General features: G+C 51.7%; 1 protein-coding gene across 1 annotated transcript in view; it reads left to right on the top strand.

The window, feature by feature from the left end:
* LOC147214581 (cadherin-4-like) overlaps nt 1–13,654 on the top strand; it is a 227,971-nt gene that overhangs the window by 134,949 nt on the left and 79,368 nt on the right. Inside the window, exon 4 of the mRNA XM_086141303.1 lies at nt 11,474–11,700. Within this exon, the coding sequence (XP_085997429.1) occupies nt 11,474–11,700 (227 nt within the window). The remainder of the gene's footprint in view (nt 1–11,473; nt 11,701–13,654) is intronic.

Genomic DNA, 13,654 nt, shown 5'->3' with positions numbered 1-13,654 from the left:
GCACTCCGGCGGAGGCTGGAACGGAAGGAGCGCCGGGGTTCCGCCACGGATGATGGACGGGGTTTGCGGAGGGCTCCTAATGTCGGGTGATAATTGCGATTTAGCGGATTGACAGATATGCCAGGATCGCGTCTCCGCGACCGCGGGCGGTGAGGAGATCCCCGGACGGATCCCCCGAGGCCTTTCTGTGCGGAGTCGCCATGTTCTTCCCCTCCGTCCCCCTGGATCCCAAACATACCGACACGCTCGGCACCTGCCGTCATTCATATTCCAGACCTTCAGCGGCCGCCGCATCATCAGAGGGTGGGAGCCTCCACGCCGTCGCATCGCCGTATGGCGCTAAAGAGCCATGAAGGCTCTCCTCATTCAAAGCTGGCCGCGTCGCCGTGGAGATTGAGCAAAACTCTGCAAAAACTTCATTTGCTGTTTGCTTACATAGCAACCGTCCTTACTTTTAATTATGTGCGAGCGCGTCTTGCGCAGATGGTGCGGTCTAATTGCGCGGGCCTTTTGCTGTTCTTTCGGCCATTTTTTTTTTTCCCCATCCGTACCGTCTTCCAAGCCGAACAGATGATCATAGGCCCCGTTTCTTTTTTCTTCTTCTTCTCTGTGGCCTGGAAGGCTCCTGAGGACGCTCTCATTAGCGGGGTTTGTCAGAGCAGCCTGCTAGCGCTGCTAATTTATTTCCACCCGCATAAACAAATGCCACCGGCAAAGCAAACGCATACGCGGACAGTAGATATGAGCGCAGGTGCATTTTAAGGTTTCTCGTGGACGTGGACGGAAGCTGAAGACCACATGTCGCGCAAGACTTCTTCGTGACAAATCCCAGCTTATCTCATGACAACAAGAAGGTCCTCGGTTGGATCCCTCAGGGTTCCGCAGGAGGTTCACGGAGACCCTCCGTTGTCCAGAGGTGTGAACGAGAGGGTTTGATTTCTCTAATGAGGTCTTCTTCTCCCGCCCTCCACCCCGCCTGCAGGATGGACGTATTGATAATGACCTGATGGACGGATGGATGGGCTTCACCGTGCTTCCCTTGCAGACACGCAAAGGGGATCTGTGGATTTGTTTGAAAGGAGTTCTGTCCCTGCACCGCAGGATTTGTTTCAGAGCCAGGAAGCAGGATGGGGTATTTAGTACCTCTGGGAGCCTCTGTGGGTGTGTGTGTGTGTGTGTGAACACACATCTTCGTGCCTTCTTTTGTGATTTAGGCCATCTGCGAGTGCGAGCCAATGGGCTTCACCTGACAGCCCCTATCAGAGCAGAGCTCTTATCAAGAGCTGCAGTGAAGGATTCTGTACTGTACACTTTGGAGCCACGGGAGACACATTCTTTCACACCAGCTCACCGATGTGTGTGTGTGTGTGTGTGTGTGTGTGTGTGTGTGTATTGGAAAAAAAACAAAGAAAAGCCTGGTCATTCTTGGGGGTTATGCCCTGTTATTGTCTACACGCCCTAAAAAAACATTTAGTTGACAGTTTTAAAACCCATCAGTCACTTCTGTGCAAAGGTTCTTCATTCAGACCACAAGGAGCCTCGGCGCCACCGCATTATGGAATAACACTGTGTACGGACACACACACACACACACACACACACACACACACACACACACACACGCCCCCAGGACTGTGTTAGTAATCATCTGTGACTAATGTTTCTCCTTTAGCTGGCTCCATGACACCATATGCTAGCTTGGAGGTTTAGAACACACCTACACAATTCTGTAAACAAACTCTCTCCAACACACACACACACACACACACACATACATGTGTGTATATATAAATATATATATAAATATATATAGAGGCTTCCAGAAGCAAAGCAGTCAGACATTCTGCAGGTTGCAAATCCCAATCTGGTGATTGACAGCTCGACAAATCTGCAACTCATTTAGCTGAGAGCGCGGCGGCGCCTCCTCCCACACTCAGCAGTTTATATTTGTCTTAGACCAGCCGGAGGATGCCATTTTTTAGCTTTTTTTTTTTTTTTTCTCTCCCAGAAACTAGTCTTTGATCAACTTTTGATCAGTCGTTTTTATTTATTTATCTTTCCTTAAGTGAGCGCGCCGCTGTCTTGGAGGTAAAAAATAAATGAGTGTGCAGGTGCGAGGGTTTAATGTTCCCCCGTTGGCCAGGGGCCTACATTAATACCCGGGGCGCTGAGAGATTCATTAAATATTTTGGGGGGATTAATGACTGGAGAAGGATTTTAGACGCAAACGCGCTCCCGCCGCATGATTTATCGGCGCGCTCAGACGAACCGAGCCGATGGCGGCGCCTTTTCTTGCGGGGAACCGCCGGGGGGAATGTTTCTCACTTTGATGATTCATTTTTAAATGTAAGTACGACACGCTCGCTTTTCCTCGCCGCAGCCAGAAGGTCCTGGCTCGGGTTCCCACAGGAGGGCCGTTCCGTGCGGCGTCTCCACGCTCTCCTCGTGCGGCGTCCGGATCCTTCGGGATCCTTCGGGATCCTTCGGGATCCTTCGGGATCCTCCGGGGTTCTCCGGCGTCCTGCGTCCGCCTGTGTTTATCAGACGAGATGCAGCCGTTTATCGAGCCACGTGTTTACGCTCTGATTTCCCGACTCCCCTTTGCTCCAGAGTCCATTTCAAATGTAAACATCCCAATATTTGTCCCGCCTCTCTGAACATTGCGCCTTTTCCTCCCAGGCGGCCATCTTTGCGTGAAGAGCCGGGCTGCCTAATACAGGAAAAGGATCGGGGGGTCGCGTCCTCGGCCCCCCGCAGAGAGGCTGTAATTACATGTGTGTTTTTCCACGGTTCGTAGGCCGCGGGTGGAAACGGGAGGGGGGTCGGTCTCCGGTTTCTGCAGCGACCCCCCTCCCACCGGAGGAGCAGAGCCTTTTGTTAAACTTTTGGCGGAGAGATGTTGATTAGATCAGAAATGTGGCCTGTTTGCCTCCGGGGTCGGGGGGACGGGGGGACGGGGGGGGGGGGGGCGGCGGGGGGGTCGGGTGGTTTTCAGGGGAGGCGAAGCCATTCTCCGCTGTTTACTTCCTGGAGGGAGCCGGGGTAAGCGGTATGAAAATGATTTTTTTTCTTTATTAGAAGAATATTTGACGCCTGGAGGCAAACGCTGGAATGAAGGCGGCAATGAAAGCTTTGTTGTTGTTTTTACGGCCTTTACCAAACTGTTTTATACGGAACGCGGACATATTTTTATCCCGTCTTTACGAGGACCGTCGCAGTTCGTCGGTCGGATCGGGACGATTTGAAGTTCGGTCGATTTTAAAAACGAGGGGAAACTATTAAAACCCAGCTTTATGGCTCCGGAGGCTGTTGTCATATTTCTGCTAGTGCCTCGTTCTTAGCGGCTAAGTTAGCATGATCAAACTGCTAGCCCAGATGGCGATGCTAGCTAATGTTAGCAGCCTCGTCCTGCAAACAAGCAAACAACGGTCGTAGATTCTCGGTCTTATTTTGTCCTGTGACCGTTACCGTGCCCTCGATAATAGTTAGACAGCCAGAGCCACGAGCAATCTGGGGAGCACAAGATCATTACACACTCACTCACACACACACACACACACACACACACACACACACACACACACACACACACATTCGCTCACTCATCGCTCGCCATCGCCACTAATTCCAGTCAGACGGTATCAGGTCTCCGGCTGCAGGGCCTCTGGCATTCTGCAGCAACACACTCGGTCAAGTTGATAGCAAGTAAAGGCCAAGACTCTGGGGAACATACACACACACACACACACACACACACACACACACACACGCACTTCTATATATATATATAGGATACACTGTGTTATCAAATCATCACTGACTTTGTTCACTATTGATCCAGAGGACTTGGCAAACCTGAGGCTTAGGATTTAACGTGTGTGTGTGTGTGTGTGTGTGTGTGTGTGTGTGTGTGTGTGTGTACGGTGGCTGGGCTCCACCGTGAACCCTTCCGCCATGATTTGCCGTTAAAGTTTGTGGAAGTTTGTGCTGACTTTCCTTCTGCGATTTCTTCCCCGCCTCTTTTCTACAAAGGGCTTTTTCTCTTCCAGGGAGAGGATTTCTTTTGCCAAATCCCTCTTTCTCTCTCTCTCTTTCTCTCTCTCTCTCTCTCTCTTTCTCTCTCTCTCTCTCTCTCTCTCTCTTTCACTGCCTCCTCTCCTAATCACCACTAAAGCCAGCCCTAATTGCCAAAAGACTCGATTTTCTCTCCTTCTCCATTCTCGTCCTGGCTGTCTGGCCCCCGTCTCCGTCAGTTTCCTGTTTTTCTTTTTTTTTTTTCCATACCCTTCATATCTCACCACAAACACACAAAGCGGACTCAAAGAAGACGGAAATGAACGTTAAATTCAATTAATTGGGAAACGGAACAAGCGCGAGTCTTCAGAGGCGGGCGGGGATGAAGAGCGACGGTTCGAGCACTTGGACGTACGGCCTTTCCGTAGTGGGTCATTTGGTGTGTGTGTGTGTGTGTGTGTGTGAATCAGGTCCGTAGCTGCACACACAGAAACACCCCAGGATCGACGGGACCCCCTGGAGAAAAACCGACCGATCAGAAATGCCGATCGGAGGAAAAGCGCCTCACATGATTCACATGGAAGAGAAGAAGCTCTTCTTTCCACAGAGTCAACAGAAGATTCATCCATTCATTCATTCAGTTATTATTATTATTATTTCACCAGGTTCAGTCGCCCCGGTGCGTTGCGACGTCTCTGTATGGACGCGTGAACGAAGGCACGGATGGCGGTACGACTATCTGACGTGTGAATGAGAGGGTGAGCGGTTGAAGGCGTCCCTGCGATGGACAGAGGGACGATCACGTCGCAGGATCAGCGGTGAATGAAGGGATGAACGTGGACGTGAGCGCCGGCTCGTCACAGCGAAGGCCGTATGGATAAAACATCACCTGGGATAAATCGGTCCGATTAATGAATGAAAAACCCGAGCGGCTTTGCATTGACGCGTCTGCTTATTATGCAAACGGTATATTAAATTGGTTTAAGCCTCGGGGAGGAGGCCTGGCGCGGATCGATGAGGGAATGTTCTGAGTGATCGTCTCCATCCAATTTGGAGGCATCTCCGTGATGATGGGCGTGGCTTCGGAGACGCTCCGTGCACGGAGGGTCACCGCGTGAAAGCCGAGGTCGAAGTTATCCGGTATCACGGGAGTTTCACACTAATGTGCCGGCGCCGTCAGAAAGGACGGTCTCGGTCCCCGCGGAGACGTCACGGCGTGCCGGACGGCGTCCGCCTGAGATGCCCCGATGGGCCACAAGCGCTGACAATCTGCATCTGTTGTGTTTTTTTAATACCCAGAAAATAGCATGAAAAAAGCACATGATTCATGAGTTGATGCGCGCACACACACACACACACACACACACACACACAATGGGCCCCGGTCATTGTTGTGTGTGTGACTGAGCACAAAGAAGGGATGAGCCCACCTCCCTGATGGGCTTCGACCATCCGGCCCTTCTGATGGCGTTGTAATGTAACTTTAAATACCCTTCCATCATAAGTTTTGTTTCCCTCCTTCCCCTCTTTTATATAATCGGTAAAGGACGGTGGACCTGGCTATGTTTAGTCGCTCGCTGAAGGCCAGGCTGGATGTAGAGCAACCGGTCCACTCTGATTAGACGGCACGTTCCCCACGGCGCCTCTAATCAGCGGCCATTCTCGTTTCTCGCCATCCATCTGCACACACACACCCGCCCCGTCTTTCCATCCCTCCCTCTCTTTTTTTTTTTTTTTTTTTGCACTCTCTGGTTCTATCCATCCATCCATCTGCCCCGATCTCTCGGGAGGCCGGCCCAATTAACCTGTTTAAACAGCCATCTGAGCATCGCATCCATTCCAATGCGGCCGAGTGAGGGGGAGCCAGTTTACCGAGTCGGGGTTCCGGCGCCAGGACCCCGACCCTCCTCCTCCTTCTTCTCCTCTTCTTCATCTCCCTGCTCTGTCACCTCCCTCTCTGGTGTCCTCAATGGGTGCTGAGATGTGGGCGGGGCCTCCTCGCCGCCGTTTTGTAGGTTGACGCGCCGCGCCGTGAACTGGAATCTTCTTCTTTCCCCGGTTTCTTTTAATATCCTTCATCGTTTCGCCATCTCACGGGTTGCCATCCCTCATCGCTCCCTCCGCCATGAACGTATCCCTTTCTCGCCTCCCCCTCAACGCTTATCACGACAGCTCGCCACCCTCGCTCTTTTTTTCGCCGCGCCCTCGCTCCCCTCGTCATCGCGCCGCACACGAGGCAGGGAGTTTAATTAGAAAAGCAGGGGGTGAAGAGGAGCCGGGGCTCGCTAACGCCGAACGGAGAACCGGCTCGCGGAAAAACCGTCTCCGCGCCGATTAAAATCACAGGCTTTTCCAGGGGATGCTATTTTCATGCTAGCTGCTACCACAGGAGCGTGCAAAGACGTGCTAGTTTTCTTTATCCTGTCTTTTCACATGAAAAACACGTGCTTTTCAGAGTCTCCGAAACGCCTGTCAGAACGATCGCTGCCGTTTGTCATATGTGCTTCCAGAGAGGGGGTTTTTATCGGCGCGTGGAAAATGTCGCTCGCGACCGCGGCCGCCGACGGAGGCGAAATGGCTAACTTGCAGTCCGTCGCCCATCGCGTCGGCGTCAGCTGGAGGAGCTCTAATGCATCCTGATGGATCCTTGACATATTTGGAGCCCCTCCATCACCACTGGAAGTGTTCCCTGTGACAAAGGAGCTCTCGCTGGGTGACGGCTAAAAAGTGACCTACTTTTAATTTTTGATCCGGGTTGGTAATCTGTTGTTATCGCACCGGGTTCAAGCGCGTTCCCATACGTCGGTATTCCGTCATTCATTATCGATGCCGCTTACCGGGCACTCCACCGGCTGGAGTGGACCAGGTATACCGGAGAGACATTCAACCCTTCATCCTTTCAGTGAAACCTCCCAGAGACGAGCAAGCACCTGCTCTTCCATCCAACCAGTCGCCCTCGCTCTCATCGTGGCAGCAGGACTTCAGTTTCTTCATTTGAAACGTCCTTAAGTGACGAAATTCAAGTCCAAGATTTGCGGTCCAAGACCGTGGCTCGGATGACCGAGAACTTCCAGGACGCCGTTAACATTTCTGGTCTGGCCAATATCGAGTCTCCATTACATTACATGACATGACATTCCAGTCATAGGCAGACGCTTTTATCCAAAGCGACTTACAAAAAGTGCAATTCAGTCGCTGAAGATCCAAAGCATCAGTAGTCGGAAGTCAGAAGTGACCACTCAACCAAGTAGCCACCTCAGAACCATATACATGCATACATTCATTTCATCGTCTTTTGTTTTTTTTCTGGGTGGTTTGGGGTCTAAGTGCTATTAGAAGGGTAGTGCTTAGAGAAGAGGTATGTTTTCAGCTCTCGGCGAAAGATGTTCAGCAACCCCTCTGTTCTGACCTTTTCTGGAGTTTGTTCCACCACTGAGGAGCCGAGACCGGTTGAGCGATGGGCCGGACGGTCGCCGAGAGGTGGCAGATCGGAGGGGACGGAACATGTGGCTTGACCGTATCCTGGAGATTCCAGGGAACCACCTGTATGTTCTTGGACTTTGGGAGGAACCCTGAGGAACATGGAGTCTCCACAATGGAAGGCCTCCAACGACCGGGAACCTTCTGGCTTCTAGGCCTAAGCGCCATATTTCCTCACGGACACTTGCCATGGTAACTCCGGGCCTCACTCGCTGCCCCGTTGTCCCGTTTCTCTTCAACTTCTCTTCGGACGATGCAAATCCAAGAGAGTTAAGGCTGATGACCGTGTCTGTTGACGGCGAGCCGGGATCGACACTGTCTATCCCTTTAATTGGTGCGAGGCCTGGCGCCTCTGGATACTCCATGCACAGCCTGTCATTCCCCCTCGCCGGGGCGCAGTTAGTTTCAGCCTGTCATTGTTAAGACATGCACACAATCATGGAGAATAAATGGCACACCGGCTGACACGTTGAGCGACCGACTGTGTCCGCTATCTAATCTGGCATCATTATTTTTTCGTTCAATCAAACACGAGCCGATGCGCGGCTCCCTTTTCACTGTGACGGCAACGGTTTCCGTTTACCCAGACTTATTTCTGCAGGAAAGTAATTCCAACATTTGGTCCACCTCATTAGCATACTAAAGTTCTCCCGGCGTAATAAACAAAATGACAAATATTAATAAGTAAACCTCCAGTGAAAATATGACCCGTCTTACTGCGTCTGGATCGATGGCGTGCTCCATAAATAACCCCACGGGAGCAGTTACCGCATGAGATTATTATATGGCGGTCAGCTCCGAACTCGCATTCGTCTTTTGCGATGCTACATGTTGGGCCGCACAGCTGGCGGCGTGCCCGCCTCGGCCAGATGATGGCAGGACCACCTGCAGATCAGCGTTTTCTCAAGTTTTTAACTGCTTAGCGTCGAGCTTTCTCATCGGTCTGGAATGGAGATGACAGCTGGACCGGTGCGGCTTCAGCGGCGATGCAGACTCAGCGTGGGAGCGTCGTGACGAGGGAGGAGCCGAGACGATTTACCGGCGGATCTCCGTTCCCGCCTCACCTCTGGTCGGCTTCGGAGGAGACGGATAGACAGAAGCTGATCACGGACTGAGGTCACCCTTGTCAGGGGGTCCGGGGTGTCCGGGGTGTCTCGGAGAGAAAGGGCCAGGAGCTGGGCCATCCTGCAGGGACTCCTCTGCGTCCAGAGGAGCTGGATGACCTCTCAGGACGCCTCCTGGAAGCCACCCTGGTCAGATGTTCTGGGCACGTCCCACCAAGAGGAGAACCAGGACACGCCAGAGGGACTCGGCCTCTCCTCCGGACCGCCAACGCCTCGGAACTCCCAGCGGAAGAGCTGGACCGAGCGTCCGGGGACAGGAAGGTCAAGGCTGCACGGACCCCACCCTGGATAAGCAGCAGAAGATGGATGGATGGATGGATGGATGGATGGATGGATGGATGGATGGATAGATGGATGGATGGATGGATGGATGGATGGATGGATGGATGGGGGGTCCTTTTTTTGTTCACTCGGGTCCATGTGAAGCAGTGTGTTCGAGTGAAGCCGCTGCCTTGCTTTGGCAACTCTTCTCTGAGCTCAGAGAGGAGGCTCCTGCTGAGATCATTGATGTATGATGACCAAAACAAAGGAGGAAGAAGAAGAAGAAGAAGAAGAAGAAGAGGAAGAAGACAAAGAAGGGTCTGAACGTTGTATTCCCTGCACCAAAGGGATGCAGGGGCTTCGAGGAAGGACGGTGAGGATGGGACGTCTTCAGGTGTCACTATCAACCCCTCTTCATTCTGGAGCTGGATCATACCTTCATAGTGGACATCTATCTTTGGCAATCATCTTCCAAAGAAATACAGCATATTCCTTTCTATTTGATATCAGGATTTTAGAGCTGTGTTTCTGGCCCTGCCCTTTCAGTCAAGCAGACATTAAAAAGGCTTGAAGCGTATCAGTTAGCAGAAGGTTTACCATTAGAATCCCGATTGGCATTTTGTTTTGTCACGAAGGTCCATCTGAAAGGGCCGATTCCGTACGTGTCGGGCTTTTCCGGTGATTCTCAGCCTCACTCTCAGATCTTACAGCATGGCATCACCCGCAGTCCTGAATTAAAAGTCAATTCATGCTTCGTCTGTGAGTGGAAGTTTGTTTTTTGCTTCTTCTTTTTTTTTAATTTCAACTAATTTGTGGAAAATGGTAATGGGCCTGTTGCGAATGCGTGTTTGTCAGGAGCCTCGACAGCATCCACAGACCAAATACTACTTCTGGATAAAAACCCCCAAGTTAATTAATTTTATCCATTCGGGCATAAGAGAGTTTTTTCATCCCTTGAAGACGCCTCACCTCTCATCTGAGAGGCCTCCTCTGTTCTAACGGCCCACGGGGACTTTCCCATGGCGCCGTCCAGACGACCATTTTTTGGGGGGTAAAACTTCAATTGTGTGTCGTCCATCTTAACCAGAACTGCGTTTGCGGCGCCGGAAAACGGTGGGAGTGGAAAGACTTGAAAGCACCTCTTTCTCCTTGGAGACGAGGAAACACAACATGGGCATGTGGACTGAAGTGGCTGTCAGTCGCCATGCGTGGGTGGGTTCCCCAAAACAACACCGGTGGATTCAAGAGTGTTCCAAAAAATTCCAGAGTACTCTGAAGTACTCCAGAGTACTCTGAAGAACTTCAGGGTACTCCAGGGTACTCTAAAGAACTCCAGGGTACTCCAGGGTACTCTGAAGAACTCCAGAGCACTCCAAAGAACTCCAGAGTACCCTGGGGTACTCCAAAGAACTCCAGAGTACTCCAGGGTACTCTGAAGAGCTCCAGAGTACTCAGAAAAACTCCAGAGTACTTTGGAGTTCTTTCGAGTACTCCAAAGTACTCGAAAGAACTCTGGAGTGCTTGGTCTGCCACGGGTCCCAGTCTAACGTCCTCTTGGAATTGACCCTCCTTGTAGCTCCAGGTGGTTCCAACCTCTACCTCCTAAGCAGTCCGTGCATTTACTCCTCCGCTCACCAATGTTGATGTTTTGAAAGTGGCTGTAGAAGACAGTAAGGTCTCTACGCATGGGACTCACAGCGCCGGCTACTGGCTTGACACGTGTACGACAACCTCTCCGGTGTGTCGTACGGTCCACTGTGGACGGAGAAGGTTCTGTACCCGTTGTCTGCATGCGGGATGATTTGTAAATAGCCGAAGGGTCGGGGTGGGTACCGGTGGGAGTGCAATGGGGTCTATGTCAGTGAGGGTGTTCTTCAGATAATCATGACTTCAGACGCACAAGCGAACGCCCCATGTCGCCCCGATAATGCAAACAAGCCTTACATCAGTTGAAAAGACGTATAAAAAATGAGCCGACAACACAATGTCTGGTGATCTTAACGAGCACACCTGGTTTAAAAGTATGAAATCTGAAGATTGCTGTCCTTGCTTTATGTTGTACCAGCGAGGCGACAATTCTCAGCGGTTTCCCTGCCAATATCTGCTCGGGGTGCCAGATGATTTTATTTCTCATTTTCTTTAACCACGTGTTTATTAATAGGAGTTCTATTTTTGGACATCCGACTTGAGCGTCTCGCTAATTAGCGGCTAATTAGTCGATATCCAGCTGGGCTCACCGAACAAATAACAAATAACCGAATTCTTTGTAGGACCGAGCGGCCATAACAGCACGGGACGCCTGTGTTTGTGTGGTGAAACAGAATCTGAAGGCTCCGGTAGCCTCGTATACTTATTTTGGACCAGACGACTTGAAATTGCTGTTTGATGACGGGGCTGTTAGATGTGCAGACGCCGGCTCCGGCGAGGGTCACGCGTTCTTTCACGGCGGTTAAAAATAAGGCGGCGCATCGCGAACGCAGCCTTGATAACCGCCGAAGCCTCTTCAGCCGATCTGCAAAATCTCTTTTTGGTACTTTTTGTTCGGTCGCTCCGACGCGTCTCCTGAATCCCGTCTCCCATCTTGTCCTCCGCAGTGAAGTTCGACGACTGCGCCGGGAACCAGGCGGTGACGTTCCAGAGCAGCGACCCCGGCTTCGGCGTGCTGGCCGACGGCTCGGTGGTGGCCCTGCGCCGGGGCGCCGCCTCGCAGGAGCCGGTCCAGTTCAAAGTGACGGCGAGCGGCCCGCGCACTCCCGTCTGGAAGACGGTGGTGCAGCTGGCGCCGATGGAGCCGCCGTCGCTCCGGCGAAACGAAAATGAGGTGAGTCGCTCCCAAATAACACGCTTTTGAAATTTCAATCATCGCCCTCGAGTTTCGTGTCGCTATCGCTCTTTCCCCCGGCGGTTCGGCGATAGCAACAGCCGAGAATGAGGTCAAAACTCCTCGGGGTTTTGCAGGGGAGGGTTGGGGGAGCGGCCGAGTAGAAAGAAGTAGCAATTGCACGTGGTTAAAAAGTAATCGAATCGCTCCGCCGCGGGGGCAGCGCGCCGGCGCCCTCAGCCCTAAGCTGTTATTGGAAAACATCCTGTGCTTCGGAAACCCCACGGGTCCCGCACTCCTCGGGGTCTGCTCAGGAGCCGCCGGAGGTCCGACCCCAACCGTAGCCTGGTTTTTTTGACGCCGCCGCCCTCGTGCAAAAACAAAAAGTTCGATCCCGGGGCGGCTGTACGACAGATCTGAGCCCGAGGAACACGCCGACGTGTCCGAGAGTCGGAGTCAAGAGTTTTTGCCGCCCCCGTTTGGCCGAACATGTGATGGTTTTATAAAGACGTCAGGGAGGGTTTTTCGTTGAACTGTGTGTTTTTATTAATTTCCCGTAGCCCTGTGTGTCAGGGGGCGGAGCCTATCCCTGCTGTCACCTCGCGTCCAAAACATCCACGACACATTTAAAGACACAAAAGCAGCTGCGGTCCTCATACTTAAATCATAAAACTCATTTCCATTGCCCAGTGTTGTTTGTATTTTCCATAGAATTAAATGTTTTTCGTGTCCGTTCCAGTTGATGTGATGTGATACCTGTGAGTAGAGACCACCTGGAAATATCACCTGGAAATAAAAGAAAAATAAATAAAATTCCTCTTCCGCTGCTCTGAATCCAAAGTTAGGAATAAAGTCTAATTATCTTCAAACCTCACATGCAGGTGTTGAAGCTCCTCGTAGCCGACGGTGTTCTTCAGAACCAGACGAGGATTTTACACTCCTCACTCTTTTAAAGCGGGTCGGAAAGGGTGGTTAGAAGACCAGGAGGAGGCCAGGTGGAAAGGAAAGGTGGAGGAGATGGTGGTGAGATGATCTGCAAACACTGACAGGGACTCAGCAGGGACCAGGTGGAGGAACATCTAGAGAGGTGGAGGTTTGCTCTGGAAAGGAGAGGAAGGAAGGTTAGCTGCAGCAAGACGGAATATATGCGTGTGAATGAGAGGAACCCTGGTGGAGATCAAGAAGATGGAGGATTCCAGGCACTTCTGGTCAATAGTCCAGAGCGCAGGAGAGTGAGATGCGGAAACAAGTTCAAGCAGGTTGGAATGGGAGGAGAAAAGTGTCAGAGGTACGAAGAGATAGAAGAACATCAGCCAGAAGGAAAGGAAAGGTGGAGGAGACGGTGGTGAGATGATCTACAAACACTGACAACGACCCAAAGACAGGAGGCAGAGCTGGAGGTGGCAGAGATGAAGATGCTGAGGTTCTCTTTGGGAGCGACCAGGATGGAGACGATCAGGAATGAGTCCATCAGAGGGACGACACATGGTAGATGTTCTGGAGAGAAGGTCAGAGATGGTTGGGTCATGGACAGAGAACATGTTGGTAGACAGATGCTGGATTTGGACCAAAGAGAAGATTTCTGGCCGTGGTGAGAGAGGATAGAAGGCAGATGTTTTGAGAGAGGAGGATCCAGAGAACAGGGTTGGATGGAGAAGGTGGTTTTCGACCCCTGAAGGAAAAAAGACTCTTTACATCCCTTGGAAGTTCTGCGGCCGCAAAACGAGGAAAAACTACAAAAATGGCCCCCATTGATTGACACGGGCTCAAAAAGAAGCGTGGGGTTTTGGCCGACGGAGGAGCGAACACCCGCGGTGGGTGTGCGGGACCGACTCTTAATATTATGGTCTGCTTTCTCACGACTCGGCGCCTCAAATGATTCCCGCATTTATGCAGTTCAAGATTCCGTATTAAAAGCCCGGACATATTAAAGGTCAAACGACTGACTATTCAG

This window comes from Fistularia commersonii, chromosome 34, assembly GCF_037954325.1.
Source record: "Fistularia commersonii isolate RoL2024-O1a breed Wild chromosome 34, RoL_Fcom_v1.0, whole genome shotgun sequence".
In the NCBI taxonomy this organism is placed as follows: Eukaryota; Metazoa; Chordata; class Actinopteri; order Syngnathiformes; family Fistulariidae; genus Fistularia; species Fistularia commersonii.
The sequence above is the reverse complement of the archived record's forward strand: the minus strand, read 5'-3'. Positions and strand labels throughout refer to the sequence as shown.